Source organism: Corythoichthys intestinalis, chromosome 17 (genome assembly GCF_030265065.1).
Source record: "Corythoichthys intestinalis isolate RoL2023-P3 chromosome 17, ASM3026506v1, whole genome shotgun sequence".
Lineage (NCBI taxonomy): Eukaryota > Metazoa > Chordata > Actinopteri > Syngnathiformes > Syngnathidae > Corythoichthys > Corythoichthys intestinalis.
The window spans coordinates 31057315-31082157 of NC_080411.1; the positions used below are offsets into that span (position 1 = coordinate 31057315).

The 24843-nt window shown below is 40.2% G+C and overlaps 1 protein-coding gene across 4 annotated transcripts in view; it reads left to right on the top strand.

Annotated features, from left to right (window-relative positions):
* The window catches only part of LOC130905435 (mediator of RNA polymerase II transcription subunit 13-like), a 225407-nt gene that overhangs the window by 180809 nt on the left and 19755 nt on the right, over positions 1-24843 (top strand). Inside the window, exons 5-23 of one of the 4 annotated variants that reach the window (XM_057818833.1) lie at positions 3443-3588; positions 4125-4322; positions 9580-9744; positions 9863-10019; positions 10097-10201; positions 10289-10930; positions 13483-13696; positions 13815-13893; positions 13969-14090; positions 17301-17397; positions 17481-17701; positions 17982-18160; positions 19684-20612; positions 20855-21034; positions 21111-21340; positions 21407-21602; positions 21698-21974; positions 23136-23388; positions 23720-23908. In XM_057818833.1, the coding sequence (XP_057674816.1) occupies positions 3443-3588; positions 4125-4322; positions 9580-9744; positions 9863-10019; positions 10097-10201; positions 10289-10930; positions 13483-13696; positions 13815-13893; positions 13969-14090; positions 17301-17397; positions 17481-17701; positions 17982-18160; positions 19684-20612; positions 20855-21034; positions 21111-21340; positions 21407-21602; positions 21698-21974; positions 23136-23388; positions 23720-23908 (4579 nt within the window). The remainder of the gene's footprint in view (positions 1-3442; positions 3589-4124; positions 4323-9579; positions 9745-9862; positions 10020-10096; positions 10202-10288; positions 10931-13482; positions 13697-13814; positions 13894-13968; positions 14091-17300; positions 17398-17480; positions 17702-17981; positions 18161-19683; positions 20613-20854; positions 21035-21110; positions 21341-21406; positions 21603-21697; positions 21975-23135; positions 23389-23719; positions 23909-24843) is intronic. The other 3 variants (XM_057818834.1, XM_057818835.1, XM_057818836.1) reach the window with 3 other exon arrangements.

Here is a 24843-nt window from a genome sequence, read left to right on the forward strand (position 1 = left end):
ATAAGTTAAGGTGACAGTTCTCATTGTAGTAACATCGCCTAAGAAATCGCCAGCTTCGTCAGGTTTCAAATCATTTATTCCATCAACTCGCCGAGTGTCCACTGCTGTTGACGCCAGGCTCGAAACAGAAAGTAAAATAGCGCTCTCCTGCTCACCGTCAGCCCCGCGGTGCGTTCAGGTACACTAAAAAAAGTCCGCCACATTAGAAGCCAATTCGTTACATAATTACAGGTACTGTACTGTATTATTGTTATTATTGCTATTATTATATTATTGTTATTCTGATTTTTATTCATATTTTATTTGTTTTGCTCTTTGTAATTGCTATTTGCAATTGTAACAGCAGTATTTATTTAGGATGTAGTGTGGGTTTTTGGGCTGTGGAACGAATTATTGGAATTATAATGTATTCTTATGGGAAAATCCTGCTTGACATACGACCATTTCGATTTACAAACAAGCTCCTGGAACGAATTAACTCCGTATGTAGAGGTACCACTGTATTACACATGAAACGCCATAGCAGAAGCTATGAGGGGAAACGTTTTCATTTGCCTAGGTGCTTAAATTATTAAGTGGAATTTTATTTTTCTTAAAAAACACATTTTATTTCTTCTGTTTCTGTGCAGTATTAACATTGTTGTCTTTTCCTAAAAAGTATTTTTGAATTTAAGAGTTAACATTTATTGCATTTAAATGGGTGTACATTATCTATTAATATATACTGTATTCTCACAGTGTTATTATAATTTTTTTTTCTAATTGGGGGGTGCAATAATATCGCATATCGCAATAATTTATGAAATAAATTATCGCACACTAAAATTTGTTATCGCGACAGGCCTAGGTGAAACATGTTAAAATAACAAGGGTCGCGATGCAGAAATCGCAGACATCAAGGAGTGGTCGAGATGTTCTTTTTCATATATTTACCTTTTTAAATCTTGTTTTTCAATTTTTCTTTGTTTGGATCAATTATTTATTATCTAACATATCGGAGCAAATGCGATAGTAACAAAAAAAATACAATTAAGTGATAGTTATGAGGTAGAGATCCGTGACTTTTTTACAGACACAATTTTTTTCATTGTGATGTAATTTGTTTAAAAATTTAAAATATGCGAGTGAAACATTTTTTTAAGTGATTTTTTAAAACTAAATATTAGACATCACTTAATGATTCTAAGCTAAAAATAACGGACATTTTGAATAATAAATATAATTAATTACCTTCATTTTATGGCTGAGTTGAAACAAAAGCGGTTGCGTGACGTCTGTAAACAGAGATTTCCACGGTAAAATGGACAAATTAAAAATAGTTCGGGGGCTTAATGCGCCAAGAATCTGCTGTGGCAGCATATAGACATATTGTTCTATCAAACACAACAGTTGTTTTGGCTTAAAATACAGGAGTTTCTTTTAAAGAGGCGTGCAAGACCAGAAACTGCTTTTTTAGTCTGTGTTTTCCGCCATGTATATGTATATATATATATATATATATATATATATATATATATATATATATATATATATATATATATATATATATATGGCGGAAAACACTCAGGTGACTTGAAGTTCCGCTCTGAGTCCCCCAATTTGGCCAAATTTCAAAATTGTCCGATATGCATGTGTGATACATCATTGGAAAGCTTAAAATCTCAATTTTCTGGGGGAAAGAAAATTTTGGCACCAGAGGACTTTTTTTTTTTTATTTATGTTTTTTTTAAACATCAAAACCCTATCTGGAGGTGACAGCAGGCAAGAGCAGAATTACAGACGCCATGACTCTAATGAGATATTATTGTATACTTACCTTGTTTTGATCTAAAAACTCCATGTCGCATGTATCAATGAGTGTCAAGCCACAGCTGTGAATGGCCACAGCTGTGAATGGCCACAGCCGGATTTTTGGGGGATTTTATGGGTGAAACATGGTGATATAACAAGAGTCGCGATGCAGAAATCGCAGACAACAAGGAGTGGTCGAGATTTTCTTTTTCATATATTTACCCTTTTAAACGTTATTTTTCAATTTTTCTTTGTATCGAATATTTCTCATCTAAAATATTGAGGAAATTGCGACAGTGACGAAAAAAATACAATTAAGTGATAATTATGAATGAGGTAGATATCCGTAACTTTTTTTACAGACGCCATTTTTTTCATTGTGACGTAATTTGTTTAAAAGTTAAAAATATGCGAGTGAATAACTTTTATAGTTGTTTTTTTTTGTTTTTTTTAACTAAATATTAGACATCAATTAATGATTCGAAGCTAAAAATGACAGATATTTCGAATAATAAATACAATTACTTACCTTCTTGTTATGGCTAGGTTGAAACAAAAGCGGTTGTGCGACGTCTGTAAACGGGGGTTTCCAGGGTAAAACGGACAAATTAAAAATAGTTTGGGGACTTCATACGCTATGAATCTGCTATGGCAGCATAGAGACATATTGTTCTATCAAACATAACAATTCATTTGGCTTAAAATACAGCAGTTTATTTTAAAGAGGAGTGCAAGAGCAGAAACTGCTTTTTCAGTCTTGTCTGTGTTTTCCGCCATATATATATATATAAATATATAATAAATTGGATGACTCATTACTGGTCTAGTGCCTTGGGGGCAAAGGAAATATTGCATCAGCAAAAGGATAATCACAAAAAGATCACACTACCTGCTGACTTTATTGTCGTCTTGATGTATATAACCAAGGTTATAAGGAGCTTTAAAGATTAAAAATATACATCACAGAAATCTCGGCGGCGAGTAATGGCATGGGGGCCGACTGCCGCCATGTAGATTGCAAAAGAACCAAATTATTACCCATTTGTGATTAAAAATGAATAAGTATACATGATTAATGGTTCAAGGCACTGTAATAAAGAGATGTAAACACGTACCCTGAACTATCTGTCATTAAGCAAATGAGGATTTATACTTGCAATAAGAAGGTTGTGAGAGGAAGATGATGCATGCGTGTGGCAAAAGCTGGATGGCCACAAGCTCTGTGCGTACGCTTGTAATGACGGTTTAGAGAGGAAAACATTTATGCTGTAGAATTCAACACAATGATGGTATTTAGCGGCTTTGATTAGGGCTTGATTGAGTAGGCTGAATCACAGGCTGTACTCAATTAGTCAATAATCAAGATTTAAGAGACATTTTCATTATTGTTAATGTAATGTTTGCTTAATGTATTGTTAGCGTATTGTTCTATGATTAAATTCCATTCAATCTCAGTTGAATTTGGTGTACAGTTTCTGTTTTTTTACTGCAGCATCTACAATAATGTGAGGTCTGGAAAGAAAGTTCGATACCTGGTGTCACAAAATACAGAATGTTTTAGCTGGACATGTAATGGCGGCACATTCCTATGATTGTCCTACACTCCTTTGGCTCTCATGATTGAAACCCATATTCTCTCCTGTCTCCACAGTGAGCACCTATCATGTTCCTTCTCCTTCTTCCTGCATGGGGAGAGCAACGTGTGCACCAGCGTGGAGATCGCCCAACATCAGCCTGCATATCATATCACAGAACAGCACATCCGCCTCGCGTACACCTCCGTCACGCCAATACAAGGTAATTCACCCAACAACCGGATTGGAGAGCAAATACTTAACAGTAGATCGGTTATAATAAATTCTGGATGAAATGTCTGAACAAATTTGAAATCTACTATAACATGTCATGAGAGGTATTCAAATTTTAAGGGGCTTTCATTTTTTTCCTAATTTACAACATACATTGTTCTAACCTCTTAAAAGAGCTAGCTGATAAATAGTACTATACAGTCTTTAATAATCCTTTTTGGTATTTTCAACAGAAAACGGAAAATGTCATAAAAAATGAAGACTATTGTAATTACCCCATATTGACTAGTGAACAATATTGTCTTGGTCTGTAGATACCCAGATCATGTATAATTAACACTCATTCATCTATTAAATTGCATCAATGCATTAAGAATTGAATACGTTTAAGACTGTGTAATTATATCCAATGTCTGATAAGAGAGAAAAATCAATTGCATCTATGTAAAGAATGGCCAACATAATTTAAGTAATTGTCCCTCGACTGATTTAATCACGAGTATTTCATTTGGTTGTGTTTTACAGTCATCTTGAGCCCGTACGGTCTGAGCGGTACTCTGACGGGTCAGGCCTACAAAATGAGCGACCCGGCCGCACGCAAGCTTATGGAGGAGTGGAGCTACTTCTACCCGATGGTATTGCGGCGGAAGGAGGGAAGTGGCGAAGAGAATGACGAGCCGGCTGATGATCGCAACGCTCAAGTGGCGGTGGAGGTGGTCGTCGGTATGCTACATAGAAATTCTTATTCCTTGAAAAGCCACTGCAGCACATTATTGCTGGAATGCCGCTGAAATCACCTTCATTAAATCAAATGCAAAGGCATACAGTGAGGAAAATAAGTATTTAGTAATAAAACCCATTTTTTTTACATGTCAGTTTATAGATCAAAGGAACTTTTAGGATGGTGAAAAATATATGTACCCTAATTTTCGCACTCTAAGGCGCACCTGACTATAAGACGCCCCCCACCAAATTTGGCACGAGAACGGCATTTGTTCATCAATAAGCCGCACTGAACTATAAGCCGCAGCTGTCCTGTATGTATGTATGTATGTATGTATGTATGTATGTATGTATGTATGTATGTATGCATGTATGTCATTAAGTATGTATTATGGGATATTTACACGAAAAGGATATTAACCAGTAATACTTTATTTGACATCGGCGTCATACCAATTACTTTGAACCAATTGGCTGCAAAGCTTCATTGCTTCAAGAAGCTTAATTTGGCCATCACTGTCAAACAGTCAACCTCTGCTGCCACCTGCTGTCAACACTGTTGTTGTCCAACATGCCTCCGAGCATGCATTGCAGCGTTACAGATGTAAATAACAATCAAAATTCATGTCCTGTGCTAAAAATGTCTTCAGTTACTGTTCCAGTTGTTTCATTAATTGGTAGTTATGGTATTTGGTAACACTTTATTAGCAGGCATGAAAATCTCTCACCTTTCGGCGAAATTCGCCGTTTTGAAGTCAAAAAGGGCGACCTACGTGAATTGCGTAGATCCGAGGAGAAATTCTTTTTGGGAGGAGGAGGGGGGGGGTCGGGAGGTTTTATTTAATTATCATTATTATTATCATCATGTGATTAACTTAGTACGTAAACTGAGCACTTAAGAACACCGTCAGCAAATCCTTCTAGATGCTTCGCTGACGAGAACCAATCATCGGCCCAAGCTGCGTTCCATTATTCCAAACGCGCGCACTCCTTACTGTACATGGAGTGCTCGGAGAGCCTTTGGTTGCATTGCAAAGCTGCGAAAACAAAAAGCAGGCCTTATCCACACCGGGGCAGACCAGAGCGCAGCATACACACTTGCCTGTATTTGCCAGCAGATTGAATTTGGTGAGTAATGGTTTCAATTGTTTTCACATTTTGCAATATAAAAAAGTTACTGCCATTCGTTGCAGCTTGCGTTGAACACTGCCAGAGCTAGCCAAATCTCCCATTAAAAAAATAGCTCCCTCCCGTTAAATTGGCGTCAAGCTTGTGTATTTAGCGGTAATATAAACAAAGAAACACACTGTTGAGTCAAATTAAGCGGCATGCTCTCGGATGAAGGGGGCGCCTCACATCGCTCCCGTCGTCCGCCGAAGACGCGTTATTTTCGGCTTGGATTTGAGTTGACGGCCGGTGTCGGCACAACACCGGCCCGACGAGTGGTGGGAATGAGTCCTGTTTCTTAAAGCTTTTCAGAAATACAGGGATCCCTCGTTTTTCGCGGTTAATGGGGACCAGAACCCGCCGCAATAAGAGAAAACCGCGAAGTAGCGCCCCCCCCCCCCCCATTTTTTTGTGCGTGTTCAATGCATTTATTCTGATTTTACATTGGAAAAAATATACATATATATAAGACATGTTTTTTCACTTTTTTGACCAAAGTATCATTTATAAATGGTTTTCAAGCACTTCAAAATGTAAGAATTATGATAAGTTTTAAACGTGTTACTGCCCCACCGAATTATTTTTAAACAAGAATAAAGTAGTAAGAAAATGCTTGGCTTTATTAAATGCTTCATAGTGAGTCTACTCAAACCCTCTCAGGCTTTGGTAAACGGTGATTGACACATGTGCAAAGTTTTTCTTTTTATATATATTTTTTTGTTTGAAGCAACTTATTTGATTGAATAATAAAGGCACAAATGTCCTAGCCAAAATGTGGCCCAAACGCAAAACAACGTTACTTCAATGGAAAAATTTGTTTCAATCAAGAAAAATAGTTTTAAAATGCTTTTTTTGTCTCAAATTTATTTTTGCAAACACAAACAATTTTTTTGTTGAAGTGACTTTTTGGGGATTAAAAGTATATACTGTATTTTGATTGAAGCAACTTTGTTTTTGATAGAAGTAACTTTGTTTTTTGATTGAATAATAAAACACAAATCTACCTCCATCGTTATTGAGAGAGAAAGAAATTAAGAAAGCTTTAAAACTAAAAGCCACCGGGGAGTCTGTTTTTTTGTTTTTTTTAATATTTATATTTCATTACATAGACATGCGTCGTAGGGAAGGGAGATCGAGGGATTAAAAAAGGAGTTAGATGAGGCTGCTAAAGGCAGTGGATACCTCATCAGCTGGGTGAATAGCATACCTGGTAAGAACAAGTTTGCAAGGATAGTCGGGTATTAAATACAATTATAAACACAATTACAATGTTATTTTTCTATAAGATTTTTATGTCATTGCTTTATTAATCATTAGGTGCTAGAGTTGTTAAGTAAGGATAATAATGAAATAATAGTTTTAAGAAAACTGTGCTGTTGGTGGCTCAGTGACCATCTGATGTGGTTTGTTCTCAGATGAACAAGTTGAAGAAGGAAGTTTTGATGCAGAGGTTGAAGGAAGAAAAGAGGCAGACTGACTGAGTCACAGCCAGAAAGTGTTGATGACGGTTTTGATTTCTATTCACTATTGCCCCCTCCCAATTAAAGTATGTCACAGTCGCAGCCAATTATTATCTAAAGCTGGTTAAAATTGAAGTTATGTTGTTTTAAGGTGTATTAAATACTTGTTCAAGTGCCCCTTTTGATCTACGAGCACCCGCCCCTCCACTGGTCTCTGCATGGCCCTGCTGAAACACAGTGTGGGTCGACAGAGCTCAATATTTTGTTGGGGTCTACAGTGTACTGGAACATATTTCCTCCACACCCTTCTCACCTTTTTAACCCCCGACCCATTTTCATGCCTGTATTAGACTGGTGCCATAAGTCTGTCATAATTATGACATGACACTGTCATGAGCATTTATGAATGCTTATAACAGATGTCATTTAGTGGTATCCGGCAAATTATCTCACTTTTGAATGGATGTAAAAGATCCAAGCTGGACATAAATGGAGTTATTGACATAATTTGCCGGATGTCACTTCACAACATAAGCATTCAGTAATGCCCATGATACTGTCATGTCATAAGTATGAATGACGGTCTTATGACAATGTTATGATGGTGTTTTGTAATAAATTGTTACCTATTAACCCAAATAAATCTTCAAATAAGCCGCACTGGACTATAAGCCGCAGAATTCAAAATGAAGGAAAAAAGTAGCGGCTTATAGTCCGAAAATTACGGTATATATAATTATGCCATCATTTATATGTACAAATACAGTGAGGAAAATTAGTATTTGAACACCCTGCAATTTTGCAAGTTCTCCCACTTAGAAATGTTGGGCGGGTTTGGCAAAAAAAAATCCAGAAATCACAGTGTATGATTTTTTTAACAATTTATTTGTATTATACTGCTGAAAATAAGTATTTGAAAACCAGTATGTTAGCTAGAATTGTGAGCCTCAAAGACCTTGTTAGTCACCTTTAAAAAGTCCAACAAATCAGTGGAGTGGTGGTAGACTTTTGGAGTCTGACTTTTTGACCCGTTTGAGTGGGTTAGCTGCATATAAACACCTGTCCACCCCATACAATCAGGAAGACTCCAATTTCTAACACTGTCAAGACCAAAGAGCTGTCCAAAGACACCAAAAACAGAATTGTAGACCTCTACATGGTTGGAAATGGTTCGGGGCAATTGCCAAGTAGCTTGGTGATATAAGATCCACCGTCAGAGCACTTCTTAGAAAATGGAAGATGCCAAACATGACTGTCAATCTCCCTCAGACTGGGGCTCCATGCAAAATCTACATCGTAGGGTCTCAATGATCCCAAAAATGGTGATAAATCAGCCAAGAACTACACAGAAAGAGCTTGTCAATGCCCTAAAAGGAGCCGGGACAACCATTTCCAAGGCTACTGATGGTAATAAACTAAGACTTCATGGTTTAAAATCATGCATGCTTAAACCAGCACATGTCAAGGGCCATTTTAGGTTTGCCAATGACCATTTCGATAATCCAGAGGAGTCATGGGAGAAAGTCATGTCGCCATATGAGATTAAAATGGAACTTTCTGGTCTTAATTCCACTCATAGTGTTTGGAGGAAGAAGAATGATAAGTACCATCCCATGAACACCATCCTTACTGTGAAGCATGGGGGTGGTAGCATCATGCTGGTGTTTTTCTACACGTGGGTCTGGATGACTGCACTGTATTAAGGAGAGGATGACTTGAGCCATGTATTGTAAGATTTTAGGGAATAGCCTCCTTCCCTCAGTCAGAGAATTGAAAATGGGTCATGACTGGGCCTTCCAACATGGCAATGGCCTGAAGCAGACAACCAGAATTACCAAGGAGTGGCTTCATCAAAAGCATATCAAGGTTCTGGAGGGGCCTAGCCAGTCTCCAGACCCAAGCCCAATAGAAAATCTTTGGAGGAAGCTCAAACTTTGTGTTTCTCAGTGACAGCCCAGAAACCTGAATGATGTAGAAAAGATCTGTGTGGAGCTGTGGTGCAAAATCCCTCCTGCATTCTGTGCAAATCTGGTGAAAAGCTACAGGAAACGTTTGACCTCTGTAATGGTAATCAAAGGCTACTGTACCAAATATTAACATTGATTTTCTCAGGTGTTCAAATACTTATTTGCAACAGTATAGCACAAATCAATGGTTAAAAAGTCATAGACTGTGATTTCTGGATTTTTTTCCCCCCTTTTGAGTGTCTCTCACAGTGGACAAGCAACCACCATGAAAATTTCTTACCCACCCATTATTTCTAAATGGGAGAACTATCAAAATCGCAGGCTGTTCAAAAACGAATTTTCCTCACTGTATTTGTATATGTAAATGATAACTTAATTATATACACATATGTTTTTCACCATCATGAAAGTCCTTTTGATCTATAATCTGACTTGCAACAAAAATGAGTTTTATTATTCCTGTTTACAGCACCAGAAAATCAGTTCAAAACTTGATGATTTGGATCCAGACTGTGATTGTCTATCAGTCATACCAAAAACACACAAAATACAATATTTTAAACAACTTTGTCACTGCCTCAGGAGATACTAAGAAGTCCCATACGTCTCTGTTAGCAAAGGATTTGAAGGAGTAACCTCTTAATGCCCTTTTTGGTCTCTCAGGTGGAGTGAGGATGACCTATCCAGCTGCTTTAGTGCTGATCGCCCAGGGTCACCTTCCTGTGGAACTGCCTCCACCTGCTCCTGCAGCTCAGGGCCTCTCTAGAGAGCAGAACCACTGCAGTGTGCCACTGACACCGCCAACATCACCAGAGCAGCCATGCTCCGGTAACAAACACACACAAATGTCACTCCTGCATGTCTTATTCACGGAGGAGTTTTGCTTTGGTGGGAGGTTTAGTAAGACATTTTAGGAAAATTCAACATGTGCCTTTTTTGTTTCTAGCGGACAGTGGATTTGTGACCTCAATCTCAAGTGTCCCGACCCCAGACAGCAGTATGGGGGTCAACAACCTTAGCCCAAAGCATTCTGGGAAGAAGCTGACGTGTCAAGTGGTCCATCAAGCCTGGAGGGAGTGCTACCTCAGCCAGCCTCATCACACGTAAGTGAAGTCACACCATTGTGGTTTTCCATCGTAAAAGGTGGATCCGACTGAGTAAATTCGTTCATTCATGGCAGACTAAAGACGCCATCTGACGTGACGCCTAAGAAGGAAGTGCCAAACGGAGTCACCACATGGGACTTCAGTGACGTTGGATCACGAGCGTCATGCAGCTGCTCGAGGTACCGCAGAGCCGCGTTCAAACTGTTTATTGAGGGCATTATATAGCTTTTGTCTAAAAATATCATGCACTTAATTTATAACTTCAGGCTGAAGCAGCAGAAATTATCAACGGCTACAAACAACTCCAGCTCCCAGACCGGTGCCAATCCGTCCTCTGGCTCATCGCTATACACACCTTCCATTGCCAAACACAAGACTAGCGACAAGACGGAAAAAGCTGACAAACAATCTAAGAGACCGGCCATGATCCCCTTTCACCACCGCGTGTCTGTTACCCAGGAGAACCCTCTGGAACAGGACTCACCTAGTGGGCCCCAGCTGGGTTCTTTGGTATCGCTAGAACCACCCATGGAACCTCTGGCCACTCTGGCAAGCTGCAAGTATCCCAAACCTCTTTCAAACGGCAGGAAAGCTCCAGAGTCTCTTCTCCTGTCGCCAATGTCCCCACTCCCTCCCACGCTTAGCCCACATCCCCGGGTGCAAGACCCAGAGGTACTAGAAGGGCCCCAAGATGTATGTCAGGAGGCAGTCCAAGGCATGGGAGTAATGACCAGTGAGACGGCAGTATTCACAGCTCAGCTAAAACAGAGAGAGAACGGGGCCGTCTGGTGGAGAGGCTTCCGGACTCCCAGGACTGATAAGATGGATTTCAGACCTCCAGAAGTCTTGCCTGATAAACTAGAGGATGGGAAGACAGAGGCAGTCGCTGAAGGAGTGGCGCTAAAGCGGTAGGAAAGATATCATGCTATTGCTATCCGAGAGCTAGATGTGATACCAAGAACCGAACAACTAGAGGGTGATATATATTTGTAGCATCCTTTTTTTTTTTTTTTTTTTCGGGGGGGCTGAAATGTTTTAAATAAGACACATTTGGAGTTTTCGTATCATTATAAACGTTGTAGAAAATGTTTGGAACTGTCGCACTAAAGCAGGGATTTGTTGGTTGTGCCTTTAGATCAGTGGTTCTTAACCTGGGTTCGATCAAACCCCAGGGGTTCAGTGAGTGAGTCTAACAGGTTCGGCGAAGTTAAAGAAACGCAGAGCCCTATTTTCGTACGCTGATTAAATCTAGGCAAAGTGGCTTTTTAGACCAGGTTTTGGACTGGTTTGCTCCCAATGTACAGGCCTAATCCATGTTTTTTAAACTGCTAGTCCTGGATCTGATGGGAGGAGGAACTGGTTTGCTCAGTGGAAGGTTGACTCGCACTTGGTATGAGGAAATACAACAGGGCAGCGTGGTTACAAATTTTGACCTGTGTACAAAACGTTGTCAAAATTAAAAGAATTTTGGATATGAATTTGCTAAATTATTAGCTTGCTAGCTTAGATGTATCGGTTTTGATCATTTATTCCAAAGGGCATAGGTGGAGTTTGGCTTCTGTGGCAGGGGGTGGGGGAAAAACATCTTGATGACCCGAAAGCGCAGTGTTAACATAGCAATAAAATTAATTGGCTCTGTTGTACGATTAGCGTCTTTAGTGGGACAAACTGAAACTCCGCTCACCATTTTGGCAGTGCTCTCTGGCATTTCATGGTCCATATCTTCAAACCTTGGTACTCGCTCAGTAGTTGTTGTCGCTTTTGAAAGCTTAGGTTTGAAAAAAAATGCATGTATCCATCTTGCCTCTTCTGTTCTCGGGTGGTTGTTTGTTGTTTTATTGCTCACTACTTTTATAGACAACATTTTACTGGCAAAATCTTAATTTGAAATTCAAATATAGGAAAGTCAATTACATGCAATGACATTTTTAGGCCACCAGGGGGTGGGGGCTATGCCCCCGGCCCCCCCTTAATCCCTACATATGCCAAAGGGTTCAATGAATCCACATGTAAACCTTTAGCAAGGTTAAGAACCACTGCTTTAGATGAAAAGTGATGGTCTTGGTCTGATGTAAAAATCAAATAGTGCTGTAACTTCTGTAAACTTCATTTTTTTTTGTGACGTGTACTGCAGAGGTGGGTAAGGTAACACATGTAATGTACCTCCGTAACACATGTAATGTACCTCAGTTACATTTACTTGAGTAACGTTTTGAGAAAAATGTAATTCTAAGAGTAGATTTACTAAGCTATACTTTTTACTTTTACTTGAGTAGATATGTGAAGAAAAAAAACGCTACTCTTACTGCGCTACTTTGGGCTACACAAGAGTCGTACACAAGAGTCGTTACATTTTTCCTCTACATATTTTTTATTTTTATTTTTTTCGCCAGCGATCCCAAGAGTAGAGAAGTGGCTGGTGTATTTCCGGGGTAGCTCTACAGATTTCAGCAATGAGATGTCGCAACAATAATCACACAACTCCATTATACCAATCAGCTGCAAGCTTGCCGTTCTATCGTCACACCAGCCTGTTCAATCATATGGTGTCTTTAAAGCACTGTAAAAAATGAAGTATTTGATATACTAGTAGAGCGCTGCCCTCTCAGGATCCGAAAGTGTGGATTGTAACCTCTCTCCCAGTTTTTATTTGGCACCGATTGACCACGGAATACCAGAGATATGAACCGTTCAATTTCAAAATAGTCATTATGAAGGAAGTCTTCACTATTCAAACTCAACTATTTTCTCCACCAGAGGGCATTCATGCTCTTTGGACGAATAGTGCTTCATTTATTCATTCTTTATTTTTTTTCTCTCGTCGGAATTCAATGATTTTTTTGTTTGTTTGTTTTCCTTTGGTTTAATGTGGTTATGTAATGGGTTATTGTACAGTCTCATTATAAGAATAGTCCATATAGCTAGCTTTGTCTTTATGTTTGTTTGTTTTCCTTTGGTTTAATGTGGGTAGCTAATTGGTTATTGTACAGTATCATTATAAGAATAGTCCATATACATAGCTAGCTTTGTGCTCAGAAAAAAAATACCATTGTTTAAAAAAAAAAAGAATTCAACAAAAATATTAGCAGTTACTCACAATGTTACTCATTACTTGAGTGTTATTTTCACCTAATACATTTTGCTTGTCCTTGAGTACATTTTTTGGATGACTACATTTACTTGAGTTATATTATTTTGAAGTAATGCTACTCTTACTTGAGTAAATTTTTGGCTACTCTTCCCACCTCTGGTGTACTGGTACAATTACTTGAATTGCATGCAGACAGTGTGGGTTCATCACCCAAAAAGTTATTGTTTAATTGTGACTGGGGATTGAAGTGTAGCAACGGTTAGGATTTTAGATTGGGAGGATAATGTAGAATCTGTCATCTACGAGGCTTTTGTGATGTTATTTTAAGGTCAAAAAGTCTTTGTAATGGATTGCAAATGTCTCTTTCAGACTTTACACACAGACGCATAAGAGATTTAAAATCTCAGACGAGAGAGTGCGGGACCACGTCCAAACATTAGGGCTGCTCCAGCAGCCAAGCGTGGATGCGCTGCGCGAGCCAGGGGAAGACCCCTACGACTTCAAGGAAGGCGACATCGAGTACACGTTCTCCTCTTCCAAGAGATTAAAAAGTCAAGGACGGGAATCCAGCAAGAGAGCCAAGGTAGGGAAACACCGGGTGCTTATATTAAAAGCAGCTGGACTGCCATTTACCAGTGTATGTTTTCAAAGTCATCTATTAAAAGGTGACTCCTAACTTATTCTTCCAAATTGTTCGTTAGAGTGAAGAAATCACCAGCAATGGCAACATGCCAGATGGAAAAGATGCTATGTCAATTTTTAACTCTGCTCCTAAATCAGGTGGGACTCGCACTTCACTACCAGAAGTCGTCTTTTCCGGAGTTTTTAAACTTCTGGTTGTTTGCTTTCCTTTAGACGAGTCCAGTCAGGACGATGCGGCTGCCAAAGCCAATCCTTCTCTCACCCGAGAAAAAGACCTGGTGGTGAACATTTCAGATCTAGACAACATATTTGATGAAGATGAGGAAGAGCTAGGGGTGAGGAATCCAAGACAATGTCTGGGAAACAATGAAGAAGTGGCAACATTTCTGGCCTTACAAATTTACTAGCATATTTCCTTAAGTAGCACCCTTACATTCATGTGAAAAAATTAGGACACCCCATTAAATATCCAGTTCTTTATTAAGACATGTTCACATATCAATTTCTCATCTTGTTTTTCTTTATCTCTGGAAAAGAAAGTGATTTAATAGCAGGTAAACAACAAAAAATAACATTGTTTTATTTATTCAACCAAATTTATCAACAAAAATGCATATTCTAATTGAGCAAAAAGTTAGAACACCCTACCACCTAATAGATAGTGTTACCCCCTTTGGCTGAAATAACTGCAGTGAGACGCATTTTGTAGCCATCTTTGACATCGGTCCAGAGAAAGTTTTCCCCACTCCTCAACGCAGAATACTTTCAACAGTGACTGACGGTTGAAGTGAGTGAAAACACCATGGTGAGATTAAAGGAGCTGTCTGAGGCCTTCAGAAAAAAGATTGTAGACGCTTATGAGTCTGGTAAGGGACTTCAAAAGATCTCAAAAGAATATAAAATCAGCCATTCCACTGTCCGGAAAATAGTCTACAAGTGGAGGACATTCAAAACAACTGCCAACATGCCCAGGTCTGGCCGTCCAAGCAAGTTCACCCTGAGAGCAGACCACAAGATGCTAAAAGAAGTCTCCAAAACCCTAGAATGTCATCACGGGACCTACAGCAGGCTCTTGCTACTGTTGATGTGAAAGTGCATGCCTCTACAATCAGAAAGAGACTTCACAAGTTTAATCTTCATGGGAGGTGTGCTAGGTAGAAACCTTTGCTCTCCAAGAAGAACATGAAGGCCAGACTGAAGTTTGCCAGAATGAATGTAGACAAAGACCAGGACTTCTGGAATAATGTTCTTTGGACAGATGAATCTAAAATTCAATAATTGGACACCAGAACAGAGGACATGTTTGGCATGAACCCAATTCAGCATTTCAGGAAAAGAACCCCATACCAACTGTGCAGCATGGATGCGGAAGTGTCATGGTTTGGGGATGCTTTGCTGCAGCAGGACCTGGCCAGCTCACCATCATAGATTCCACCATGAATTCTATCTTGTATCAGAAGGTGCTTGAGTAAGATGTGAGATCATCAGTGAAAAAATTAAAGCTGAAGCGAAACTAGACCCTGCAACAATAACCAGAACATCACAGTAAATCCACCAACGACTGGCTGAAAGGGAAGAAATGAGTTCTGGAATGGCCGAGTGAAAGCCCGGATCTAAATCACATTGAGATGCTGTGGGGTGACGGCTTGTGCATGCAAGAAACCCCTCATACGTCTCACAGCTGAAAGTGTTCTGCGTTAAGGAGTGGGGCAAACTTTCTTCAGACCGATGTCAAAGACTGGTAGATGGCTACAAAAAGCATCTCACTGAAGTTATTTCATCCAAAGGGGGTAACCACTCACTATAAGGTGGTAGGGTGTCCTAACTTTTTCCTCAGAATATGCATTGTTGTTGATATATTTGGTTTAATGAGTAAAACAATGTTAATTTTTGTTGTTTACCTGATATTAAATCACTTTCTTTTGTAGAGATATAGAAAAACAAGATCAGACATTGATATGAAAACATTTCCTAATAAAAAACTGAATATTTAATGGGGTGTCCTATTTTTTTCACATGACTATATAAATGCCTGCTTTTCTAGCCTTACAAATGATTTGTGGTGCCATCATTTATTACAGCATTTTTCGTATTCTAAGCCGCTACTTTTTGTCTTCGTTTTAACTTGCATTTTCTATAACGAAGTGGCTTATTTATGTTTTATTTTCTCGTTAAAATTAGAAAAAAATACGTTTTCATTTCATCTCACTCCACAGCAGGCTGCCGCATATCAGTGAGGAGTGTGTTAATTTGGTTAATAATAATAGTATTTTTGATTAATTAAATATTTGTGTAATATCTATGTAAATATCCCATATTAAGGCATGGACACCTGTGGCTTATAGTCAGTTGCGCTATATTTATTAATTTTTTTCTTAAATTTTGTGAAATTTGAGTGGTGCAGTTTATGGTTTGATCTGCGCTACAGTCCAGAAATTACGGTAATTACTGTAAATTGTGGACTGTAAACTACTACTTTTTTCTCCTGCTTCGAACCATGTAGTTAATAGTCCAGTGTGCCGTATTTATGGATTTAATTAATTGGGTTAATGAGATGCATTTCTTTTGGTGTTAATATTCATTAATACTCCAAGGACATCTGTGGCTAGTGTAATCTAGAGCAGTTTATAAAAGAACAAATACATTTTTTAATCAAATTTAGCGGGTGCAGCATATAGTCAGGTGCTTATTGTAGTCAAAAAATGATGATAAACACATTTGATAGCACCTATTAAGCCAATTAGGCCTTGATTCATTCATCCTTTGTACAAATCCATTTTATTTCAAAATACTGTTAAATCATACCAAAATGCTATGAATAAAAATACATTTATGATTATCTTTTTTTGTCCTGTTAAGCTGTTTAGACAAGAGGAATGGTAAATCTGAGTGTCTTTATAGAAGCTAGTTTATATTTGTGGCTGTTATCGAATAATGTGTTTATCATACAACGCAATAAATTGGCACGGAGCCCTGCCGCAAACAGCGCAAATCTGCGAGGAACTCATGCAAATGTTTTTTTCACTACCTGTACTGATAATTTTAATCAATCAATATACCCCTGACTGTGATCCTGAATAACTTAAATATAATTTCAAATTAAATTTGAATTACGACCACACAACAGAGCAAAAACATGAAAAAAAAAAAAAAAAAAAAGGGCAAAAAGTGACTCTCCGTAACTATTGCTACTAACCCAGGCCAAACTGTTGCACATTATCCATTCAGGACACTATCCTGACACTGATAACTACCATTAGTATCTATTAATATTTATTTATGAAAAATATTACTATGGCTACTAGACTTGGAATATACTGAACCATAAAAGTCCACTTTTGATTCATGCAGTTCTAAATCTTATGACGAATAATGAAGTGAATAAGATCATTGTTTGAGGAAATATAATAATGCTGAATCATTTAACGGCAAAATATGTACTAGAAGTTGTTTCTTTCCTCTTTTTAAAACTAATAAGTAATTGTACATTTCTGTCATAAATTGTAACGGCCCGATTCTCTAATCTAATATGCACTAATTTGTAGACGGTTTACCCCAACCAGCACTCAACAAAACTCCCAGTATCCACAGAGGACCGTCCTATGAGTAAAGAAGGCCGAGCCGCAGTACCTTATCCATCAAGTGAGTTCCAAGCTATTTGCAGTCACACATAACTTACAAAGCGTTAAGGCACGTCATAATAAGACTGCTTTTCTCTATATCAGCAGTAGCAGACCTGCAGCGAATGTTTCCCACACCTCCATCTCTGGAGCAGCATCCTGCCTTCTCTCCCATCATGACGTATCGGGACACACCGAGCCAGGAGCCACCTGCATCCAGTGGAGCGCTGGACCACCTCACTTTGCCGGCCGCCTCTATCCAGCCGCCTGAGTCCAGGATGGAGCTTGAGGAGGGAATGTCTAGTCCCTGGCAAGAAGACTTCAAGGTTAGGACAAGCATGAGTTTCAATAAATGGATCTATACTACTTGTGACTGTGTATATGTTTCACATCCTGAATGTATAATTATGTCCCGTTACTTTTAATCACTTATCCAACTTTCATAATTACTGTAATTTAAATTTGGTAGCGGTGCAGACTGGTCTACCAAATTCCAAAATATGCACAGCGTGCGTTGCACTGGCTCGAAAACACATTTGTGTCGTGTTTTACGCCAGAGCACAGTCTATGGAAAAATCACAATGTCTTTATGTCCTCTCCGTCCAGACACAGGTGGTCTCTTCCATGTTCACGCCACTTCCCTGCCTACCGAGTCAGAGTTTAGCACCGCTTAAGATTCCTGAGCAGTGCTACTATCGCCCGTCATGGGCACTCTTGCCCAAAATGGAGCATATCCCAGCTGTCATGCACACCAACAACAGCAGTTTAATCAGAGATGGATACACGTGAGTCATATGTAATTACAAGCTTTAACTGGGGTGTGATTTCATGACAATACAATATCGATTCTACCGGCACGATATTTGTCAGTAATACAAAGTCAAATTTGATTTGATTCAGGGCCTTCAATGGATTGAACCATTGATCTCAGAACTGTGAGGTGGACGTACTAACCGCTCTTCCAAGGTGCCACCTGAGTATATACTGTATTCGTTAGCCTTATTTCCAGATTATAGAGCGCAGCTTCAATGCCCAAATTTCACAAAATCTACGAAAAACACCCATATATACACCACACCTGACTGTTAGTCGCAGGTGTTCATGTCTTAATATGAGATATGTACAGAGAGAGATCTTACAAAAAGTATTTGATTGATCAACATTATCTTTATTAACTACATAAACACACATCTACATGCTGTGTTGTGTCCTATTCATTCATATGCAGTGGGCTCTCACTTGTGTAATCCGATACTGTCTGAAATCTTAAAAAAAAAAAATACCTACACAGTGTAATTCCCTCTCGAGTCGAAATCACGAACCAAGCTGTTTCTCTTTTACGGGCTTTAATCACAGAACTTGATTTGCCTTGACAATGCCGTGAGAACTGAACAATACAGATAAAAATATATATAAAGTCAGTTCAGACAAATATATACATGAAGTCAGATCATTTTCATACAGCACAGATAAATATATACATGAAGTCAAATTATATTCACACAGAAACATAAAACAACATGAATACATAACTAATCTAACAGAAACTAAGTCAATTAACGCAAACTAACAAATAACACAAACTAAATTACCTCATTGGCCGCTTACTCAAGAGGAAATTAGTTCAGCTTCAATTCTTCGATGCACTATGCACTTGAGATGTTTCCTTGTTGATCTTAATCAGAGGTACTGAAAAGTTGTCTGTACTACTCTAATAGTGTTCATCAGATAATAAGCCGATGTAATGCTTAATAGTGCCTCTGTCAACTCGAGACAGTGAACTTTGGTTCCCACCCCATATCAAACAAACTAAATGCTTAACATTACACCCCCAGATCAAAGAGTCAATTATTTATTTCTTTATTCTGCCTTAGTGGCAGCTACACACAGGTCACTTCATTTACAAAGGACAATACATAACCTTGCCTTCTAATTGTAAAGCAGATAAAGTCCACTTAAAAATCCCATCGATCGCATCTGATATACTCTGGGCTAACGGCTATCAGGGTTAGCCATAGCAGCTTTGTTGTAGCACACTGTGGCAATGCTTTTTAAATCAAAACAAAGTCGAAACACCTATGGCTAGGCATGAGCTGTTCTTCTGTTACGGGATCAAGCATCAGATGAAGCCTTCCTGGGCAATAAAGTCCTCTGAATGTCCATCCATTCAAATCTGTTCTTTTTTAGCAGTTTATAGCAGCAGATGGAGTCCTTTTCATCTATAAAAAGTTTTTTATTATGTCTGATGACAGTTCTGGCAATAGCATATAGCCTTGTTTGATTTTTTTTTTTTTTTTTCGTCTTTCAGAAACATTCCAAGTGTCAACGCTCTAACAGACCAGGAGTTTAATCAGTTGAGCGGCACCACGGCATCTGGGAGTACCACTGTGGGCATCTTGCCCTCTCCAGCCACGCCACGTTTCTCTGTACCTACTCCTCGCACCCCTCGCACGCCACGTGGCATGAACCCCGCCAGCTCCGGCCAAGGTTCCGTGAAGCAGGATGGTACTGAGCTAAGCTCACCTGTTTCGACCCCTTCCACCAGCCTGCCTCTCAGTTCTGTGGAGCCACTCTCTCGGCCAAGGCCATGCCTTCCTGAGAGCCACAGCCTGTACGCCATCCTCCTTCTGTCAGACTCCGTCCTCAACGTCTTTAAGGACCGCAACTTTGATAGCTGCTGCATCTGTGCTTGCAACATGAACGTCAAAGGGGCTGATGTAGGGGTGTATATCCCCGATTCCACTTGCGAGGATCAGTACCGTTGCATGTGCGGCTTCAGCGCCATTGTGAACAGGCAGTTGGCCCACGGCACTGGACTCTTCCTAGAAGACGAGCTGGATATTTACGGCCGACCCTCTGAAGTTGGACGGGCTGCTGAGAGGAGGCTGGCTCTTTGCCGGCGAGACTCGATGATGGGCGACCCCAGAGCAAAGCGACCCCAGGACACGGCTCCTGCTTCCCCATCTGTTTTGGTCCTGCTTCAGGAACAGTGCTCTCAACCTATTCCTTCCCTTGCTTCACTGCATCTTCCCCACAGCTGTTCCAGCTATTCCCGCAAGGGGGCGCTGCTTCAAAGTTGGTTGTCGGAAAAGCAGTGGGCAGACGGGAGCGATGCCTGCGTGGAGTGTTACAATGCCCTGGAGCAGGGATTGCAGTACGTGGACAACTCCACAGGGGGGAAAGTTGATCCAACTGTTGTAAGAAGTACAGCTCTTCATCCCTGGCCTCACACTAACGGTGAGACCCAATTTTGGAGGCTACAGATGTGATATTTTGTGGGTTAACAATCTCGAAACCGATTTCCTCCAAAATGTTTTTTCGTACAAATCCCTGTCTGCCTTTGTGTGATCCTAAACGTATATTGATGTATTTCTTCTTTGTTCATTTGTTTCCTGGATGTATAGACTCTTGTTAACATGTGCGTATCTTGTTTTGTTGTGCGTGTGTGCTTGTTTCTGTGTCACTGTTCATCTGTGCAGTGGTGGATATGAGCATGTTGTCGTCCCAGGACATGGTGCGCTTGCTGCTTTCATTGCAGCCCTTCCTACAGGATGCCATCCAGAAGAAAAGAACTGGGAGGACTTGGGATAACATTCAGCACGTTCAGGGCCCACTTACCTGGCAGCAGTTCCATAAAATGGCAGGACGAGGCTCGTATGGTAAGAAAACCCTATTGTTATTCTGAGCCATCTGATTTAACCCAAACCAAACCTAATGTTGTAAACCTTTCTTCAGGTTCTGAGGAGTCTCCGGAGCCCTTGCCCATCCCCACAGTGCTGCTCGGCTATGATCGAGAGCGGGATTTCCTTGCACTGTCCCCCCTGGCTTTGCCTTTCTGGGAGAAGCTCTTGCTAGAGCCTTACGGCGGGCAACGAGATGTGGCCTATGTGGTACTTTGTCCGAATAGCACTCCTCTGTTGGCTGCAGCCCGATCCTTCTTCCAGGAGCTCAGTGCTGTTTACGAGGTAGGAGATTGTGTCAGTTTTATTACAAGTGCCACAAAGAGTATCCCTCATGATCCCTATTCCCAGACGTGTCGTCTTGGGAAGCATCGTCCACTGGCCAAGGTATCCCTGGATGGCATAATCCGTGTAGGAGAGGAGATGGAGTCAGAAAGGCTGGAGGAGTCTGATATAGATCAGTGGTTGACTGGAACCTGGGCTGGAGAGCATCCAGACAACCTCAGCAAACTGAAACTTTACGCCTATGCCTGTAAGATGCAGCTAGGTAAGAGCCTGCATTGCAATTTCTTCAATATGTTCAACTACAAAATCAAATAAAAGTACCATTCGTAGAACTCGAACATTTCTCCCTTTTCGCAGGACCACAGCTGTCAGCCCTTCCTTTGGACAGCACTCTACTGTTGCCATCCAAAACTCAAACACCCAAGTCTTCAGCACAGCTTGCCTCCTCCGGACAGTCTCAAATGTGGACACCCGATGGAGAACCAGCTGTTGGGGCTGGTGGATCAACTAACGTCTCCACGCCAACTGCAGCACCCCCTGGTCAGACGGGTGAAACCCCCGGAGGATCCAATGAGTCGAAAGGAACCTTAACTGGCACACCAGCAAGCAACAAACCAGCAGAGAACACTGAACTGTAAGAGCTAAACAACATCTGGAAGAACATCCTGCACTTTTTGTCTATTTCGCAGTACTGTATGTAGCATACTGGTTACTAGAGGTGTGTGAAATTTCCGATTCTTAGATTATTCCCGATTCGGCCGTGGAAGATTCGAGAACAATTCACAAACATCCAAATTCCGATTATTGAAATATGTCAAGTAAAGCGGAACTAAAACACAGTCAGCGCGGTCTTCGGCACGCAATGAGGAACGGACTGAGAGTAAACATCATGCTTGTCATTACCCGGTTAATGACAATGCCCAACTCACGGCTCTGGCTCAACTCATGCTACTAGATACAAAAAAAAAAAAAAAAAACAATAATACCTGACTGCTGCCGACAGCTGCTATAAACTACGTCCACATAATGCTACGGTAGATATCACATGTATAAAGAAATAGATGCGGAATTCGGAACTCGGCGGCGTTAGCAGCACATGTATAGAAAACTTGATGCAAAATGACAGACTTGCCGGCGTTAGTAAACAGCCGCCATCTTAAAGCAGTAGACTTCCCTGGAAGGCTGTTGTAGCGAACCTTCCAAGCAAACCTAATTAACTTTTTATCTAAAATACTCCTAAATTGGCAAAATCTTGACTTGAATCTATCTTTGAAACAGTTTTAACTTTCACATTTTGGAAAAACTGCTTTAACGGTTGATTCATTACATTAAATTATTTGAATGTAGTTTAAAGCTGCTGGTACAGAATGGGGACTTGAGTATTTTATTTACGGTTTGAACTGTTAACTTGATACTGAAACATTCATCTATTTTAACCTGAGAGGATTTTTGTACAATTTTTGTAACTAATGTACGAAACATTAAAAGCAGATAATAGCTGGGGGGTGCATCAATATTCGATTTTTAATCGAATCGTAGCCTCTGAATTGTAATCGAATTGTTAGGTGCCCAAAGATTCCCACCTCTACTGGTTACAAGGTTCAAGGTCTGAATTTCAGGTCCATGACCACGCTAGCGTGGATTTTCTTTAGGTACTCTGGTCTTCTTCCACATTGCGAAAACATACTTGTTAACTTTATAAAAGACTTTAAATTGTCCATAGTAGTGAATGCGAGTGTAAAGCTTATTTTATGAGTGCATCTGACAGTCTCCCACCCATACATTTTTTTTCCAGCACTGCTGAACAGTCAAGAATTGGCATTCCGACTGGACCTGACTCCACAGACAGCCGTATCAACCCACCAGCCATCGTTGTTTACATCGTGGATGCGTTTGTCAGCCCGACTGGGATGCGGAGTGAAGGAGTGGAGGAAGATGAAGGTGACGATGTCGAGGCAGGTAGCGTGTGGCTACTTGGGCTTCTTCGCTGCTATACGGAGATGCTGCAGACCTTGCCTGAGACCACAAGGCCTGCACTAGTTCTACAGGTAATCAAAAGTAACTCTCCAACATGACCCCCAACAAGGGGCCCCGAATTGGTTTGAACATTGGCACTTATACAAGAGTTCAGTATCACAGCACGTCTTGTCTTCCGAGTCCAGGGGCCTATAGGTAGGTTAAAGTGGTCCTGCCCTAAAGATGTTTTAATACTTGTGTTTAAAACACTCAAAAAAGTACAGACGATACAATAGCTGTTTTTGATAACTTGGTATCTCCACACAAAAAGTTTCCTTACTTTCTAAATGTATAATTATGTTCATTTTTTTTTTTGCAGAACTTTAAGCTGAAAGCATTCCTTCACTATTGTTCTTTTTACAGGTGGTGCCATGCCAGTACCTCCTGCAGCCCGCAAGCGGGGAGAGCCATTTGTACCTCCAGCACCTACGCTCTCTGGCCTTCTCCTGTTATTCGCAATGCAGACGCCTGCAACCGCAACACACTCACATTAAGTCCTTGACCGGCTTTGGTCCGGTGTCCACCATCTCATCTGTCCTCAAGAGCCCAGATGTAAGTCATAATTAGGGTTGGGAATCTTTGGCATGAGACCAATTTGATATGTACAGTGGTACCTCTACATACGAAGTTAATTCATTCTAGGACCTTGTTTGTAAGTCAAAATAGTCGTATGTCGAGCAGGATTTTACCATAAGAATACATTAGATTTCCATTGATTCGTTCCACAGCCTGAAAACCTACACTGAATCCTTAATAATACTAATAATAATAATTCCTGTTATAATGTAACGATTTGGGTGGCGGACATGTTTTGCTGTACCTGAACGCACTGCATAGCTTACGTGACGGTGAGATGGAGAGTGCAGTTCTATTTTAGTTTCTCTTTTAATGTTTTGTTGCTGGCGTAAACTGTAGCGGACAGTAGGCGTGTTGTGTTGCACAAGTTGATGCAATAAATGATTAGAAACCTGACAAAGCTGGCGATTTCTTTGGCGATGTTATCAAAATAATAACTGTCACCTTAACTTATAAATACTGGCGAACGGAGGTAGAAGGAGGACCGTCAAAATCAACATTCTACGGTCGTATTGTTGAGTTCAAGGATGCACACACCATGCTCATATTTTTCTCTCATCTCATCTTCATTTCAATAGTAAGTGTCCCCTTTTCGTTTTTTTCCCCATCTGCACTAACATTCTTGGAACCAGTATTGATTTCTCTCGCAAGAAAATCCACCGTGCGTCCGTCTTCCGGCAAAACAAAGACACTGCGGCGCTGTTGTAAATCGGCGTATTTCGAGCATGTCGTCGAATGTAGAAACAAATGGCGAGTCAAATTTTACGTGTGATGTCAAAAAGACCGCGTTTCGAAGCGATTTTATCTCGAAGTATATGTAAATATGTATATGTAAATACAGGGGTTGTGATTCGATACAAAAACAATATCTTTAAAGCCATAACTGTTTGATCAATTCAGGAGTTTGTGAT